We start from the raw sequence: 19,289 nt of genomic DNA on the forward strand, positions 1-19,289 counted from the left end.
GGGGTAGGGACCTGTGAGGCTGAGGCCTGGGCAACAAAAACCACCTCCCTCTTCCCTGAACATTTCTGGAGTCTTCTTTTTTTTTTTTTTTTCTATTTTTTTTCTCTTCTCTATTTCTGGAGTCTTGAATCACAAGTCCCCTGGCTCATTTCTTACCTTTCTATGGGATAACTGGAATACTTTTTGGAGAACTAATTTGATTTCACTTATTTATACTATTTTTGAGTATATTGCTCTATATAGTTTTCTTAGTAGTTTCCCAGGTATTAAAATATACATATGTAACTTATTAAAGTCTATTGGTATTAATGTTTTACCACTTTGAGTGAGGTCTAGAAACATTACTTTGATTTAGTTACCTTTACCCTCCTCATTTAAAAAACATGATTGTCTTAAGTATTTCCTCTTTGTTTATTGAGTACCACATCAGATGGTGTTATAATTTTTGCTTCAAACCTCAAATATGTTTAAGAACCTATAAGAAGGGTATTCTATTATATTTATCCCTATTTTTTACCCATTCCAATTTTATTTTTCAGCTTTATTGAGGTATGGGTGACAAATTATTAAGATATTTAAAGGGTACATTGTGGTGATTTGATATAAATATACATTGTGAATAATACCCACCATCTAATTAATTAACATAACTATCACCTCACACATTTATCTTTTTTTCTGGAGAGGACATTTAAATTCTACTCTCTTGGAAAATTCAATTATATGAGAGTGTTATCAAATATAGTTACCTTCTTTTACATTACTCGGATCTTATTAATCTTACAGCTGAAAGTTTGTAATACGATACTGTTTTGATTACTATAGCTTTGTAATATAGTTTGAAATCAGGAGGTGTGATGCCTCCACTTTTTATTCTTTGTCAGGGTTGCTTTGGCTCTTTGGGGTCTTTTATGGTTCCATAGAAATTTTACTTTTGTTTGTTGAATTTCTATGAAAAATGCCTTTGGAATTTTGATAGGGATTGCATTGGATCTGTAGTTTGCTTTGGGTAGTATGGACATCTTAACAATATTAATTCTTCCAATATTAATTATTAATATTAATTCTTCCAATATGAGCATGGAATATCTTTCCACCTATTTGTGTCTTCCTCAGTTTCTTTCATCAGTGTCTTATAGTTTCAGTGTACAGATATTTTCACCTCTGTTAAATTTATTCCTAAGTATTTTATTCTTTTTGACACAGTTGTTTGTGGGATTGTTTTCTTAGTTCCCCTTTCTGATAGTTTGTGATTAGTGTGTAGAAACACAACTAATTTTTGTACACTGACCTTGTATACTGTAACTTTACTGAGTTCAATTATTAGTTCTAACAATTTTTTTGGTGGAGTCTTTAGGGTGCTGTATATATAATGTCATGTCATCTGCAAATAGTGACAGTTTTACTTCTTCCTTTATGATCTGAATGCTTTTTCTTTTTCTTGCCTAAGTCCTCTTGTTAGGACTTCCAATCCTATGTTGAACAGAAGTGGCAAGAATGGACACCCTTGTCTTCTTCCTGATCTTAGAGGAAAAGCTTTCAGCTTCTCACTGCTGAATATGATGTTAGCTGTGGGCTTGCCATATTTGGCCTTTTTTATGTTGAGGTATATTCCCTCTCTACCCAGGTTGTTGAGAGTTAATTTTTTAATCATGCATGGATGTTGAATTTTGTCATATGGCTTTTCTACATCTATTGGGAGGATCATACGATTTTTACTCTTCTTTTTGTTAATGTGGTGCATCACACTGATTTATTTGCTGAGGTTGAACCATCCTTGATTCCTGGAATAAATCCCACTTGATCACAGTGTATAATTCCTTTAACATATCATTGAATTCAGTTTTCTAATATATTGTTGAGAAATTTTGCATCTATGTTCCTCAGGTATACTGGTCTGTAATCTTCTTTTCTTCTCTGGTTTTGTTATCGTGGTAATGCTGGCCTCATAAAATGATTTTGGAAGTGTTCCTTCCTCTTCTATTTTTTGGAAGAGTTTAAGAAAGATTGGTATTAATTCTTCTTTAAATGTTTGGTAGAATTCACCAGTGAAGCCTTCAAGTCCTGGACTTTTCTTTGTTAGGAGGTTTTTGATTACTTATTCAATTTCCTTACCTGTTATTGGTCTGGTCAAATTTTCTATGTCTTCATGATTCATTCTGGGTAGGTTGTATGTTTTTAAGAATGTATCTGTTTTTTTCTATGTTGTTCAACTTGTTAGTGTATAATTGTTCATGTTAGTCTCTTATAATTTTTTTAAAAATTTATTTTTGGCTGCGTTGGGTCTTTGTTGCTGCACATGTGCTTTCTCTAGTTGTGGCGAGTGGGGGCTGCTCTTTGTTGCAGTGCATAGGCTTCTCATTGCAGTGGCTTCTCTTGTTGCAGAGCACAGGTTCTAGGTGTGTGGGCTCCAGTAGTTGTGGCTCATGGGCTCTAGAGCACAGGCTCAGTAGTTTTGGTGCATAGGCTTAGTTGCTTCGCAGCATGTGGGATCTTCCTGGACCAGAGCTTAAACCCATGTTGCCTGCATTGTCAGGAGTATTCTTAACCATGGCGCCACCAGGGAAGTCCCTCTTATAAAGTTTTGTATTTCTGTGGTATCAGTTGTAATGTCTTTTTCATTTCTTATTTTATTTATTTGAGTCCTCATTCTTACTTTCCTTATAAGTCTAGGTAAGAGGTTTTTCTATTTTGTTTACCTTTTCAAAAACTCAGTTCTTAGTCATTGACGTCTTCTATTGACTTTTAGTCTGTAATTCATTTATTTCCACTTTGATCTTTGTTATTTCCTTTCTCTGCTATCTAATATTAATTTATTTTGTTATTTTCTTCCTCATACTAGGGTTAGTTTTTTCTTCTTTTTCTAGCTTTTTGAGGTGTAAAGTTATGTTGTTTATTTGAACTCTTTCATTATTGTGGGCATTTATCACTATGAACTTTCCTCTAAGAACTGCTTTTGTTCCATCCCATATATTTTGGTATGTTGTATTTCCTTTTTATTTGTCTTGATAGTTTTTTGATTTCTCTTTTGATTTCTCCTTTGACCCATTGGCGGTTCAGTAGCATGTTATTAAATATCCACATATTTGTGAATTTTTCAGTTTTCTTCTTGTAACTGCTTCCTAGTTTCATGCCATTGTGGTTAGAAAAGATTCTTGGCATTTCAATCTTCTTACATGTATTAAGACTTCTTTTGTGACATATTATCCAGCTTGGAAAGTGTTCTATATGTTCTTGAGAGGAACGTGTATTCTGCTGCTGTTGGATGGCATTTTTGTAAATGTCTCTTAAGTCCATCTGGTCCAATGTGCAGTTTCAGTCCAATATTCCTTTTGGTTTTCTGTTTGGATGATCTATCCATTGTTGAAAGTGGGATACTGAAGTTCACTATTATTATTGTAATGATGTTTATTTCCTCTTTCAGGCCTGTTAGTATTGCTTTATATATTTAGGTGCTGTATGTTGGGTGCATCAATATTTATGAATGTTATATCCTCTTGTTTGATTGACTCCTTTTTCATTATGTAATGTCCTTCTTTAACTCTTATTGCAGTCTTTGGTTAAAAGTCTCTTTTGTCTGATATAAGTATAGTTACCCTTGCCTTCTTTTGTTTTTTATTTGCAAGGACTATCTTTTTTCATGCCTTCACTTTCACTTTGTGTGTCCTTAAAGCTGAAGTGTCTTGTCATCATCATATAGTTGGTTATTATTATTTTACCCTTTCAGCCACTTTATGCCTTTTGACTGGAGAATTTAATGCATTTAAAATTAAGTAATTATTGATAACTTTGGAATTACTATTGCAATTTTCTTAATTGTTTTCTTGCTGTTTTATGTTCCATTGTCCCTTTCTTCTTCTCTTGCTCTATTTTTTTCTGATTTGATAATTTTCTATAGTGGCATGCTTAGATTCTTTCCTCTTCATACCTTGAGGCTTATGTAAAACTTCTTATATTTATAACAGTCTATTTTAGGCTGATAGCAACTTAAGTTTTTACACATACTATAGGTATGTATTTTTAATCTGTCCCTTATTTTATGTTTTTGTTGTCACAATTTACATCTTTTAATCTTGTGTATCTGATAACAAATTATTGTAATTATAGGTATTTTTAGTACTTTTGTTTTTTAACCTTTATAGTAGATATATGTGACTTACCCACCACCATTACAACATTAGAGTATCCTTAATTTAACTATATATTTACCTTTAACAGTGAGACTTATACTTTCATATGTTTTCCTGTTACTAATTAGTGTCTTTTCATTCAGCTTAAATATAACATTTATTGTAGGGCTGATCTTACAATGATAAACTCCTTCAGCCTTTGTTTGTCTGGAAAACTTTTTAAAAAAATTTTATTGGGATATAGTTGATTTACAATGTAGCATTAGTTTCAGGTGTACAGCAAAGTGATTCAGTTATACATATACATATATTCATTCTTTATCATATGATATTTGTCTTTCTCTGCCTGACTTACTTCACTTTGTATGATAATCTCTAGGTCCATCCATGTTGCTGCAAATGGCGCTATTTCATTCATTTTAATGGCTGAGTATTATTCCATTGTATATGTGTACCACATCTTTGTTCATTCCTCTGTCAGTGGACATGAAGGTTGCTTCCATGTCTTGGCTATTGCAAATAGTGCTGCAATGAACATTGGGGAACATGTATCCTTTCAAAGTATGTTTTCCTCCGGATATATGCCTAGAAGTGGGATTGCTGGATCATATGGTGGCTCTACTTAGTTTTTTAAGGAAGCACCATACTGTTCTCCATAGTGGTTGTACCAATTACATTCCCACCAACAGTTTGCTGAGCCCTCCTTACATTTCACCTTGTCTATTTTTCAACTCCTCTTTGAATTTTTCAGTTCAGTTGTTATATTCTTCAGTTATGTGATTTCTGCTTGGTACTTTTATTTTTTCTATTAGCATGTGTTCTTTCTTTTTTCATTTTTTTTGAATTTTATTTTATTTATATTTTTATACAGCAGGTTCTTATTAGTCATCAATTTTATACACATCAGTGTATACATGTCAATCCCAATTGCTCAATTCATCACACCACCACCACCACGGCCCCGCCACTTCCCCCACTGGTGTCCATAGGTTTGTTCTCTACATCTGTGTCTCACTTTCTGCCCTGCAAACCGGTTCATCTGTACCATTTTTCTAGGTTCCACATATATGCGTTAATATATGATATTTGTTTATCTCTTTCTGACTTACTTCACTCTGTATGACAGTCTCCAGATCCATCCACGTCTCAACAAATGACCCAATTTTGTTCCTTTTTATGGCTGAGTAATATTCCATTGTATATATGTACCACAACTTCTTTATCCATTCGTCTGTCGATGGGCATTTAGGTTGCTCCCATGACGTGGCTATTGTAAATAGTGCTGCAATGAATATTGGGGTGCATGTATCATTTTGAATTATGATTTTCTCTGGGTATATGCCCAGTAGTGGGATTGCTAGATCATATGGCAATTCTATTTTTAGTTTGTAAGGAACCTCCATACTGTTCTGCATAGTGGCTGTATCAATTTACATTCCCACCAACAGTGCAAGAGGGTTCCCTTTCTCCACACCTGCTCCAGCATATGTTGTTTGCAGATTTTCTGATGATGCCCATTCTAACTGGTGTGAGGTGATACCTCATTGTAGTTTTGATTTGCATTTCTTTAATAATTAGTGACGCTGAACATATTTTCATGTGCTTCTTGGCCATCTGTATGTCTTCTTTGGAGAAATGTCTATTTAGGTCTTCTGCCCATTTTTGGATTGGGTTGTTTGTTTTTTAATATTGAGCTTCATGAGCGCTTTATATATTTTGGAGATTAATCCTTTGTCTATTGATTCATTTGCAAATATTTTCCCCCATTTTGAGGGTTGTCTTTTTGCCTTGTTTATGGTTTCCTTTGCTGTGCAAAAGCTTTTAAGTTTCATCAGGTCCCATTTGTTTACTTTTGTTTTTATTTCCATTACTCTAGGAGGTGGATCAAAAAAGATCTTGCTGTGATTTATGTCCAAGCGTGTTCTTCCTAAGTTTTCCTCTAAGACTTTTATAGTGTCCGGCCTTACATTTAGGTCTCTAATCCATTTTGAGTTTATTTTTGTGTATGCTGTTAGGGAGTGTTCTAATTTCATTCTTTTACATGTAGCTGTCCAGTTTTCCCAGCACCACTTATTGAAGAGACTGTCTTTTCTCCACTGTATATCCTTGCCTCCTTTGTCATAGATTAGTTGACCACAGGTGCGTGGGGTTACCTCTGGGCTTTCTATCTTGTTCCATTGATCTATGTTTCTGTTTTTGTGCCAGTACCATATTGTCTTGATTACAGTAGCTTTGTAGTATAGTCTGAAGTCAGGAACTCTGATTTCTCCAGCTCCGTTTTTTTCCCTCAAGACTGCTGTAGCTATTCAGTGTCTTTTGTATCTCCAACCAAATTTTAAGATTTTTGTTCTTGTTTCTTAAAAATGCCATTGGTAATTTGATAGGGATTGCATTGAATCTGTAGATTGCTTTGGGTAGTATAGTAATTTTCACATTATTCATTCTTCCAATGCAAGAACATGGTATATCTCTCCATCTGTTGGTATCATCTTTAATTTATTTCATCAGTGTCTTGTAGTTTTCTGCATACAGGTCTTTTGTTTCCCTAGGTAGGTTTATTCCTAGGTATTTTATGCTTTTTGTTGCAATGGTAAATAGGAGGGTTTCCTTAATTTCTCTTTCAGATTTTTCATTATTAGTGTATAGGAATGCAGGAGATTTCTGTGCATTAATTTTGTATCCGTCAACTTTACCGAATTCATTGATTAGCTCTAGTAGTTTTCTGTTAGCCTCTTTAGGATTCTCTATGTAGAGTATCATGTCTGTTGCAAACAGTGACAGTTTTACTTCTTCTTTTCCAATTTGTATTCCTTTTATTTCTTTTTCTTCTCTGATTGCCGTGGCTAGGACTTCCAAAACTATGTTGAATAATGGTGGTGAGAGTGGACATCCCTGTCTTGTTCCTGATCTTAGAGAAAATGCTTTCAGTGTTTCACCATTGAGAATGATGTTTGCTGTGGGTTTGTCATATATGGCCTTTATTATGTTGAGGTAGGTTCCCTCTGTGCCCACTTTCTGGAGAGTTTTTGTCACAAATGGGTGTTGAATTTTGTCAAAAGCTTTTTCTGCATCTATTGAGATGATCATATGCTTTTTATTTTTCAATTCATTAATATGGTTTATCACATTGATTGATTTGCATATATTGAAGAATCCTTGCATTCCTGGGATAAATCCCACTTGATCATGGTGTATGATCCTTTTATGTGTTGTTCGCTAGTATTTTGTTGAGGATTCTGTTTGCTAGTATTTTGTTGAGGATTTTTTAATCTATATCCATCAGTGAAATTGGACTGAAATTTTCTTTTTTTGTAGTATCTTTGTCTGGTTTTGGTATCAGGGTGATGGAGGCCTCATAGAATGAGTTTGGGAGTGTTCCTTCCTCCACAGTTTTTGGGAAGAGTTTGAGAAGGATGGGTGTTAGCTCTTCTCTAAATGTTTGATAGAATTCACCTTTGAAGCCATCTGGTCCTGGACTTTTGTTTGTTGGAAGATTTTTAATCACAGTTAAATTTCATTACTTGTGATTGGTTTGTTCATGCTTTCTGTTTCTTCCTGGTTCAGTCTTGGAAGGTTATACCTTTCCAAGAATTTGTCCATTTCTTCCAGGTTGTCCATTTTATTGTCATAGAGTAGCTTCTAGTAGCCTCTTAGGATGCTTTGTATTTCTGCGCTGTCTGTTGTAAGTTCTCCTTTTTCATTTCTAATTTTATTGATTTGAGTCCTCTCCCTCTTTTTCTTGATGAATCCGGCTAATGGTTTATCAATTTTGATTACCTTCTCAGAGAACCAGCTTTTAGCTTTATTGATCTTTGCCATTGTTTTCTTTGTTTCTATTTCATTTATTTCTGCTCTGATCTTTATGATATCTTCCCTTCTGCTAACTTTTGGTTTTGTTTGTTCTTCTTTCTCTAGCTCCTTTAGGTGTAAGGTTGGATTGTTTATTTGAGATTTTTCTTGTTTCTTGAGGTAGACTTTTATAACTATAATCTTCCCTCTTAGAACTGCTTTTGCTGCATCCCATTGGTTTTGGATCATCGTGTTTTCATTGTCATTCGCCTCTTGGTATTTTTTGATTTCCTCTTCAGTGATCTCTTGGTTATTTAATAATGTATTGTTTAACCTCCATGTGTTTGTGTTTTTTACGTTTTTTTCCCAGGTAATTCATTTCTAATCTCATAGTGCTGTAGTCAGAAAAGTTGCTTAATATGATTTCAATTTTCCTAAATTTTCTGGGGCTTGATTTGTGCCCCAAGATGTGATCTCTCCTGGAGAGTGTTCCATGAACACTTGAGAAGAAAGTGTAATCTTCTGCTTTTGGATGGAATGTCCTATAAATATCAAGTACATCTATGTGGTCTATTGTGTCATTTAAAGCTTCTGTTTCCTTATTTATTTTCATTTTGGATGATCTGTCCATTGGTGTAAGTGAGGTGTTAAAATCCCCCAATATTAATTTGTTACTGTTGACTTCCTCTTTTATAGCTGTTAGCAGTTGCCTTATGTATTCAGGCGCTACTATGTTGGGTGCATATATATTTATAATTGTTATATCTTCTTTTTGGATTGATCCCTTGATCATTATGTAGTGTCCTTCCTTGTCTCTTGTAACATTCTTTATTTTAAAGTCTATTTTATCTGATATGAGTATTGCTACTCCAGCTTTCTTTTGATTTCCGTTTGCATGGAATATCTTTTTCCATCCCCTCACTTTCAGTCTGTATGTGTCCGTAGCTCTGAAGTGGGTCTCTTGTAGACAGCATATATATGGGTCTTGTTTTTGTATCCATTCAGTAAGCCTGTGTATTTTGGTTGGAGCATTTAATCCATTCATGTTTAAGGTAATTATCGATATGTATATTCCTATGACCATTTTCTTAATTGTTTTGGGTTAGTTTTTGTAGGTTCTTTTCTTCTCTTGTGTTTCCCACTTAGAGAATTTCCTTTAGCATTTGTTGTAGAGCTGGTTTGGTGGTGCTGAGTTCTCTTAGCTTTTCCTTGTCTGTAAAGCTTTTGATTTCTCCATCGAATCTGAATGAGGTCTTTGCCAGGTAGAGTAATCTTTGTTGTAGGTTCTTCTCTTTCATCACTTTAAGTATATCATGCCACTCCCTTCTGGCTTGTAGAGTTTCTGCTGAGAAATCAGCTGTTAACCTTATGGGAGTTCCCTTGTATGTTATTTGTCATTTTTCCCTTGCTGCTTTCAATAATTTTTCTTTGTCTTTAATTTTTGCCAATTTGATTACCATGTGTCGTGGCATGTTTCTCCTTGGGTTTATCTTGTATGGGTCTCTCTGCACTTCCTGGACTTGGGTGGCTATTTCCTTTCCCATGTTAGGGAAGTTTTTGAGTATAATCTCTTCAAATATTTTCTTGGGTCCTTTCTCTCTCTCTTCTCTTTCTGGGACCCCTATAATGCAAATGTTGCTGCATTTAATGTTGTCCCAGAGGTCTTTTAGGGTGTCTTCATTTCTTTTCATTCTTTTTCCTTTATTCTGTTCTGCAGCAGTTAATTCCACCATTCTGTCTTCCAGGTCACTTATCCATTCTTCTGCCTCAGTTATTCTGCTATTGATTCCTTCTAGTGTATTTTTCATTTCAGCTATTGTATTGTTCATCTCTGTTTGTTTGTTCTTTAATTCTTCTAGGTCTTTGTTAAACATTTCTTGGGTCTTCTTGACCTTTGCCTCCATTCTTTTTCCGAGGTCCTGGATCATCTTCACTATCATTATTGTGAATTCTTTTTCTCGAAGGTTGCCTATCTCCACTTCATTTAGTTGTTTTTCTGTGGTGTTATCTCGTTCCTGCATCTGGTACATATACCTCAGCCTTTTCATCTTGTCTATCTTTCTGTGAATGTGGTTTTTGTTCCACAGGCTGCAGTATTGTAGTTCTTCTTGCTTCTTGCTTGGTACTTTTAAACTTTGTATCTCTTTGCTCAAATTCTCACTTTGTTCATGCATTGTTTTCCTGACCTTGGTGAGCATCATTTTGACTGTTATTTTGAACTATTTATCAGGTAAATAATTTATCTCCATTTTATTAAAGGCTATTTCTGGAGTTTTATCTTGTTCTTTTGTTTGGAAAATGTTCCTTTGTTTATTCCTTTTCCCTGACTCTCTGTGATGGTTTCTGTGCATTAGATAAATAGCCCCCTCTCCCAGTTTTGAAGGAGTGGCCTCATGTAGAAGATGAAATTCATCATTTGGCCTCACCCTAGCTCTTGGTTTTCTCTCAGATCTTGGTGATTGTGCAAGCCACCTTCTTTATTCATAGTGGTTCTCAGTAGTTGAGGGTGTGCCAAGGTGTGTCAGTGTCTCAAAGGGGAAGATCTCTGTCAGCCCCTAGATTCGGGATGATTGGAAGCTGGACCCTCAGGCTGTAGCCTTTAAGATATGCACATAGACCTCTTTCAGGGAAATACTGGGAGATGGGCATTTCTGACTTTTGAGTCTATGCCGATCCCTGGGATTATAGCCAGTTGAAAGGATTTCTTTCTTTTTTACACTACTCTGGAGCCTGCAACGGCAAACTTCACTGGCCACTAGAGCCAGGAAATCAAGTTGTGTATCCTCTGGTTGGCAGCCACAAATACTGGGATGCCAGATGTGTGCACAAGTCCTTTCAGGGAGAAAGTGCTGACATGGAGTGGGGCACAGGGTGATCACAGTTGGCCCTTAGATGTGTGCTAAATTTGTAGCCTGACCCTCAGTGTACAAGGTTAAAGATATTCAAATAGGCATCTTTCAGGGAAAGACTGGGAGACTGGCATGTCTCTCTGCTGCCTCTGGGTTTGGCCCTAAGTGGGTAGCCATTGTGAGTCCTCACAAGTCCATTAAGAACTGTTTCTTTGTTTGCTATAGTCTTGTAGGTCTTGTGGATGCATGTCCCATTGGCTTTCTTAGCTAGGTGTTTTGGAGGCCCATCCATTAGGTGGAAGTCTTAAAAGTTGGGGTGTGACATGTTGGGTCAAAACTCTTCACTGTTCAGGGAGAAGCTGGGAATTCTAAATTCCCTCCCAATTGTATATTGCTGTGCTGGATATGAGGTTCATGGTGAGAGTGTATCTCAGCTTTTCCTACCCATTTTGATGTGGGTTTTTTTTTTATTTGCCCAGTGTTTATTAGTCACTCAACTAGTTTCTATACTTCTTTCAGAAGGGATTGTTCCTTGTGTAGCTATAGTTTTGGTGTATCTGTGGGAGGAGGTGATCTCAGGAGCCTTATATGTCACCATCTTGAGCCAGAACCCCACTGTTATTTATTTCCTGAAGTTCCAAACCTTCTTCTGTTATCATTTCCTTTTTATTTAGAGTACTTTCTGTAGCTATTTTTAAAGAGTAGTTTTGCTAGGAACAAATTCTTAGTTTTCCTTCATCTGAGAATGTCCTTATTTCCTTTTCATTCCTGAAGAATATTTTCACTGGATATAGTTTGCAGTTGACAGTTAATGCCTGTCAGTACTTGAAAAATGTTGTGCCACTTTTTTCTGGCCTCCATGGTTTCAGATGAAGTATCTTTTGTCATTTGAATTGATGTTCACCTATAAGTAATGTACCATTTCTCTCTGGGTGCTTTCAAGATATTTTTCTTTGTCTTTTGTTTCCAGAATTTAGTTATGATGTGACTTGGTGGTGTGGGTTTCTTCAGGTTTATCTTATTTTGGATGTGCTCGGCTTTTTTAATCTGTTGGTTTATGTTTTCCACCAAATTTGGAAGCTTTTATTATTTTTTGGATAATTTTTCATTCCCACTCTTTCTCTTTTCTCTTTCTGGGATTTAATGATATGAACATTAGGTATTTTTAATTGTCCCATATATCTCTGAAACTGTTCATTTTTTCTCTTTTTTCTAAATCCTTCTTGGTGTTCAGAGTGGGTAAATTTTATTAATTTGTCCTCAAATTCACTGACTCTATCTTTTGTCATCTCCACTCTACTGTTAAGCACATCCAGTCAGGTTTTTACTTTGATTATTGTATTGTTCAGTTCTATAATTTCCATTTGGTTTTCTTCTTTAACTTCTATTTCTTTGCTGAGATTTTTAATATTTTTCATTTGTTTCAGGATAACTCAGAATTGCTTGTTGGAATAGCTTTTGATGGCTCCTTAAATCCTTGTCAGATAATTCAAACCTCTGACTTACCTCACGGAGTCTGTTGATTGTTTTTTGTCATTCAAGTTGTGATTTTCCTGGTTCTTGTTATGACAAATGATCATTTATTCTGGACATTTTGAATATTATACTATGCGACTCTGGATCTTATTTAATAATTTTTTAGTAGGCAATATCCTTCTAGAGGTATAGTGCAAAGGTTGGGTAAGGTGGAAGTTCAGCTCCTGTCTAGGCCCCTTGATTTCTTTCCAGCAAAAACAGGGCAACTGTTTACACTGCATCACTGTCTCTGAGTGTGGGTATAAGCTCAGCTCCTCACTGGGTTGTGCTGATACCATGAAGGGGGGCAATACAGGACTGACTAACACCTCTATTCTTTCAGGGTGGAAGTGTAAGCTCAGTTCCCAGTTGGGTCTTAATGACACCAAGGGAAGGGATTGGGGAGACTGAGGTACCAAATAGCATAGCCTCTCAACACCTAGATCTGACTCTTTGATAGCTGAGAAGAGGTGGGGGCTGAGATCTCCACTGGACCCTACTGACAGCAGGTGAAGGGGGGAGCTGAGTGCTGACTAGTTCTGCTTCCCGTATCGTCTTTCAGTCTCAGTGCTGGTTGGTGGACATGTTAAGTTCAGCTACTTACTGGGCCTCACTGACACAGGAGCAGAAGGAAAGTAGAGTGCTAACTAGCCTGAATCATACCACTTTGTTCAGTCTGTTGCTGCTGGGTGGGGGGTGGAGGCTGAGCTTGCCAACACTACCCTTACAGGGGAATTGGAGTGCTGCTGCCTGCTTCTATCAGAGAGGTATGGAAGACTGTAAGCTCCCTGCTTGGCCATACTGACACCAGTTGGCAGGGGAATGGGAGCAGAGTACTGCCTGCTTCTGCCAGGCAGGAGATGGAAGATTAATTCCCTGCTTGGCCCTGCCAAAACTGATACCTCTGGCTAGGGATATTGAAGCATGTTGCTTGGTTCTGTGGTGAATTGGATGGTCAGCTTCACATTCGGACTGTTGAAATTTCAGTGGTGGGGAAGGACAGGGGTGTGTGTGGTTTTTCTGTTGATGTTTGGCTGGAGTAAGGTATTGACTAAAATATTTTCTATTGTTAGGCTACCAGTTTGCCAGTCATTTTCCTGGGGGTGGAGGAAACAGGCTTTTCTTGGAGTTTTTTTTTTTTTTTCTGTCTGTCCCTAATGGAAATTTTGAGTTGGAGGCTTCTCTCACATCCTTTTTGGGATATATGGGAGACAATAAGCGAGCCCAGGGGCTCACCACTGTGATGTTACTCAAGTTGTGAGTTAGCCAGGAATTTTGTTTCTTTCCATTTTTCTTTCTTTCCACCATTCAGAGTCTTCCTATGCTTGCTTGTTGTGTTATGCTCAAGATTTTTTAGTTGTAAGAGGGAGGACCTGGGAGGTATGGGGATACTCTGTCTTGGCCAGAAGCTATTCCATTGATTTTTACCTCTCTAATATCTTTCAAATTCATTAATGTTTCAGCATTCCCATTGCAGCAGCCTCAATGCTCACAAACTCTTCTATCCTTTGAACTATTGCAGTGGCTGTCTAGTAAATATATACTGCGAGAGCATTTTTCCAATCTAAAATATAGGGACACCAAAAAATATGACAAAGGATTATTATTATTATTATTTTTTTTGTGGTACACGGGCCTCTCACTGTTGTGGCCTCTCCCGTTGCGGAGCACAGGCTCCAGATGTGCAGGCTCAGTGGCCATGGCTCACGGGCCCAGCCGCTCCACGGCATGTGGGATCTTCCCTGACTGGGGCATGAACCCGTGTCCCCTGCATCGGCAGACAGACTCTCAACCACTGCGCCACCAGGGAAGCCCTAAAGGATCATTTTTTAAAAAAAGCACCTTCCAGTTATGAAAGGCAATCTGGGAGATGCAGCTCAGGTGCCCAGCATTAGGGCTTCTAGGATTTGATGGCTTAACTTTATAGGGACAACATATCAGGTTATTCTAAATGTAGGCTGTCTCCCCATACCTTAAAGTTTTATAATTCATGTAGAAGATGAAGGGATCACTTCCACCTAAGGTTTTCAGGGAAGCATTCATGCAGAAGCTTGGTTTTATAGGAGAAGATGGGCAGACAACCAGTATGAACAAATGTACAAAGCATACTTGGCGTGGCAGTAGAGTAGTCTTGTTTGTTTGAAATAGTTTATGCAGTTTTTCCTAATTAATGATAATTATCACTTTGGGTGCTTTTAAAATATACAGATTAGCATGTCTCTGGATTAGAAAATTTGATTCAATAGGTCTGAGTGGAGGTGCAGAATTCAGTGTTTTATACAAGCATTTCAAGTGATTGTTAAGTTCAGGGAAATTTGGGAAACACAGAATTGTAGAGAAAATAACGGCAGATCAAGTTGGAATAGAAAGTAGGTGCAAGATTATGTGGGGCTTTAAAAGCCAGGTGAAGGAACTCAGAATATTGTTGCTGAATATGAGGAATACTTAATATTTGGAAGTCTGTGACTCTCTTCCAGTCTCTACATTGGAAATGGTATACTATGAATGTGGATAGCATAGCTTAATTAATAGCTGACGTCTTGTTTACATTGGAAGAACTGTTAGGATTACCTGAACTCTGCAAAAATACATAGTTTCAGGAATGAGACCTTTAACTTCAGAGCTCAGGCAAGGACCAGTGTAAATCAAATGAATCGAATCTTCAATTTGTCCCCACTCTAGTCTGTAATCAGTGATTTCAGCACCATTACATACGGGAATCTGAAAAATGCAACAAACATAAAAGTTGAGTTCTTTCTATAAGTAGTCACTATACTCAATACTGTGGAAAGTTACAGTATGATCCTTCAGTGTCAAAGCTTATAATCTATTAAATGTAATGAGATATAGACAAGTGTAGAAATAATTAAACATAAGGCTGAACACTATAATTAACATTAAAAGGCTCAAATAAAATTAAGAGAAAGGATTGGTTAATCCCACATACTAGTGGGATCAAACACAAACTCCAGTACTCTCTGGCTCTTGTACAGTGGTGTAATCAGATCAATCACTTATTATTATTTTTTAAATTTTTACTGAAATATAGTTGATTTACCATGTTGTATTAGTTTCAGGTGTGAAGTGATTCGGTTTTATATATATACATATATATATATTCATTTTTTTACATTCTCTTCCATTATAGGTAATCACTTATTATTATTATCAGACTAAAGGTTTTCTGTTAATGCGAAAAACCCTCTGCTTGAATCTGGGAAAAAAAGGAAGAAAAATTCAAAGATACTTAGGTGGCTTAATAACTAGGCCAATTCTTTTTGAGCTTGATTATTTTGAATGGGACTATATTCAAATAGATATAAATTTAAAAAAATCTTCTTTACCTCATAGTCACATTTCTTATGTGCCGTACTGTATTTATATGCAAACATACTATCAGAGATTTCCCAATGAAACTTTTAATAAAATACTAATTCTATAAATTGATTTAATTTTATCTCCTGTTTTAGTTTTAAAAATTCAGTTAGTTGCATATTGATTGTCTCTTTGGTTTTCTAAATTTATTATCCTCCAAAAATACAAGATCTGGAAAGCAGGGTTACCATAGCCTTAGCCTTCTTAATTGCACTAGTAACAGGTCTTAGGTGTATTCTAAAACCATGGTCCAGGATTTATGGAACCGTAATCTAGACTCTGACTCCTTAGGGAGTTCTAAACTTTCAAAACAATTTCTAAACCAATTACTGTGCTTTTATATCACCAAAATTAATAAATTGATAACATACTTCCCAACTAACAACAACACAGGTTGGACCCTTGCAGGTTAGCACAGGTGTACCACATTGAGAAGGAGGGCTTGGGACTGGAGTAGTTTCCACGTCATCGAATGAGATCCAAACTACAAATAAACACCAACAAACAAGTAAGAAAACACACAAATGATTGTGCAGGCATGGTCACTCCCTACTTAACAGGAAGTAGAAGCATATATTCATCCAAAGTGAAATGAAATACAAATGGTCAACTGAACAATTTAGCTTCCCCAGATTTATTTTCCTGCTTTTAACCAGAAACTGTGGATTCTTCAAGAATTAATTTACTCACTGTGCATCTCACTTTGGAGCCAGAGTGCCCTTGTGCATCATCTTGGTTACCGTTTGCCTTTTTGACATTTGCAAGTGCTTCAGAGTTTCCATTTGCAGGAGGATTGTCTATAAAAATATACAAAATAAACTTTAAAAAATTGCAAATGATTTTTTTTTTTGAGTATATATATTTTAATAAATATGTAAGCCTTAGACATCAAATATCACCAAAAGGGAAAATGACAAATTGAAGAAAATGTTTTTAACAAATGTGGTAAAGGTTGATCTTACTATATAGACCTCTTGTAAATCAATACATATTATAAAATGCTAATACCTGAAATGCAGAAAAGGATGAACAGGCATGCATGATAGAAGAAATTCAGGGACTTCCCTGGTGGTCCAGTGGTAAGGAATCCACCTTCCAATGCAGGGGATGCAGGTTCGATCCCTGGTCCGGGTGCAAATGATTTTAAGGATGGTACTTAAAAATACAATATAATTTAAGAAGATATGTTAAAACATAAAACAGTTACTTTATGCTAAAGAAACAAAAAAACTCAAATTATACTAAGTTGTGTCAGTTAATTTTTAATTTAATTTCCAGACATTTAAAAAGTTTGTGAGTTTAATTACCAAGAAATAATTTTCTAAACATTATTTGATTTTGTAATAAAAGAAAACCATTTATTCTGCTTTAATAACATTTAATATATAAAAATCAGAAGTTACAAAACAGGAAATTTAGGTGCAGTCATTCAAATCACACAAGAAGCCTCACCACATTGGATGTTCGGTTCTTTGGACTGCACTTTACCATTCAAGGGTGGAGGACGGCAAGATGCAGGAGAAAGAGTAGGTGTTTGAACAGTCAATATATCTGAAGGCTAAGAGAAATAGAAAATACCTTATGACTATACTGAATTCAAGTTCGGTTTTATAGAATATTTAGTAATATTACACAGTTCATTTCAATCCTCAATTTAAAAACTTTTCCTTCTCTCTTTTCTCACCTGGCTATGGCCTACAGGCGAAGTGCAAAAGACTCTCTGTTTATATGTAGTACCAGGTGGCAGGTGATCATATAGAAATTCCCTTGGGATTCCATTGTAGATTATGTTCCGGAAATTCACTGAAGGGATAGAAACAAATTTATCCAATTTATTTATAGGTAGCTTATAAATCTTATCTCATGTATATACCATTTTTGAAATTAACTGTTGTCCAATTACCTATTTACAATAGTTAAATAATTATATTCCCTGTAGAATTAACCATAAAATCATACTAGACCAGTTAGTAAACATGATTTGTTACCAAAAACTGGAGAAATCCAAGTAAGTTCTGGGGTTTAGTTAATAGTATTGTACCAGTGGCAATTTCCTGGTTTTGATAATTGCACTATGGTTATGTAAGATATTAATATTAGGAGACACTGAGTGAAGGTTATACATGGGAATTCTCTATACTATTTTTGCAACTTCTAGGTAAGTTTAAAATTATTTCAAAATAAAAACTTAAAAATCATGATGCCTTACCATCGAAGTTTTCACTAACTTCTAAACTGTAACTTGAAATGTATGTCCCACCATTATCTTTGGGTGGTTCTGAAAAAGAGGAATAAAATTAAAATTATTCTTGAGTAAACTTAAAAGTCTTTCACTGCAATGTTATCTCATAAATTAAAATTTTTTTCATGGAGTTAACAAATGCAAACATGAAACTTAAGAGGATGTTAATATTCAGATATTAATAAAGATCATAAAAACAAAATCAAATTGCATTATTAGAATATTGGACATGAAGCATTTAAGTAATATTTTAAAGTTCTTTGGAGGAGACCGAAATACTAATTGTACGTACCTTAAAGTTGATTTTGCCAGTTTAGAGGCAAAATAATTTGTATAAATATAATTTCTTGTCAAGTTGATATTTATCACTGATGTGTCCTAAATGTGGCCTCTATATTAGATAGTCATACTTATAATAACCATAGTTTTAAAGGCTCATATAAAGTTCAGTAATTTGTTCATGTGTGAGTTAACGACATATCAATAGAGAACTAGAAGAAACAATATAGTTTACAATGAAACATTTATATGGTGAAATATTTCATATACAAATGATTAAGAGAATATTTTATAAAGCTGAGGGCAATTAGATGGAGATTCTTTCTCAATAGTTAATATTTAGACAGAGAGAGTAAATTTTAAATACAAAAACATTACTTACCCCATCCAATTTTTACTCTGTGTGCATGGATCTTTCCCTTCATATATGGTTTTTTAGGGGATCCAGGCTTATCTGGACAGGTAGTATATTTTACTTCTCCACTGGGGTTGCTCTTTGCTTCCATATTGTAGGCAAAGATCTGCTTGAGTAAAAGAGAATACTTTGGTTGACCACTGGGAATAAATGCCTGATTTGAAAATGTGCAGTTTGCAAATAACACTGTAAAGCAAGTTATTTGACTGAAAATTTATGAACTAAATACAAAATAGTTTTAATTTCAACCCCAAAAGACACTCATTTTTATCTTTAGCGAAGTGTATAATTTTATATTAAAAATATGATACAAGTTTATAAATTATAGCCACATACCCTAAACTTGTATGTAGTACTTCTCTGAAGATTTCTTATAGTTCATGAAAGGTCTTCTCCATTGTCTTTAGGTTTAAAACCCAACCCCTGGAAATGAAAGACAATGAATTTAGGAATAAGGCAGGCCTGGGTTCAAGTTCCAGCTTTAACTTATTTTCCATCTGGGTGGTCCTTAGAAAACCCCTTAGTTTCTCTGAATTTCAGTTTGTCTATATAAAAAAGTGGAGATAATTTCTACTTTAAAGGGCTCCTTTTTTTCAGGATGTAATGAAATAATGTATATGAAAGCACTTAATGTATTACTTATACAAAACACTTCTTTTTTTTTTTTTTTTTTTTTTTTTTTTTGCGTTATGTGG

At 35.5% G+C, this 19,289-nt stretch overlaps 1 protein-coding gene across 1 annotated transcript in view; it reads right to left on the minus strand.

Moving 5' to 3' along the window:
* Positions 1 to 19,289, minus strand: part of LOC307069956 (fibronectin type III domain containing protein 3C1-like) — a gene marked incomplete at both ends in the record, with an annotated part of 45,850 nt that overhangs the window by 13,726 nt on the left and 12,835 nt on the right. Inside the window, 10 exon segments of the mRNA XM_079728310.1 lie at positions 14,855 to 15,004; positions 16,030 to 16,124; positions 16,127 to 16,142; positions 16,349 to 16,455; positions 17,111 to 17,216; positions 17,343 to 17,461; positions 17,868 to 17,936; positions 18,562 to 18,700; positions 18,931 to 18,972; positions 18,976 to 19,017. Coding sequence (XP_079584436.1) covers positions 14,855 to 15,004; positions 16,030 to 16,124; positions 16,127 to 16,142; positions 16,349 to 16,455; positions 17,111 to 17,216; positions 17,343 to 17,461; positions 17,868 to 17,936; positions 18,562 to 18,700; positions 18,931 to 18,972; positions 18,976 to 19,017 — 885 coding nt within the window.

This window comes from Hyperoodon ampullatus, assembly GCF_949752795.1.
Source record: "Hyperoodon ampullatus genome assembly, chromosome: X".
NCBI lineage: Eukaryota > Metazoa > Chordata > Mammalia > Artiodactyla > Ziphiidae > Hyperoodon > Hyperoodon ampullatus.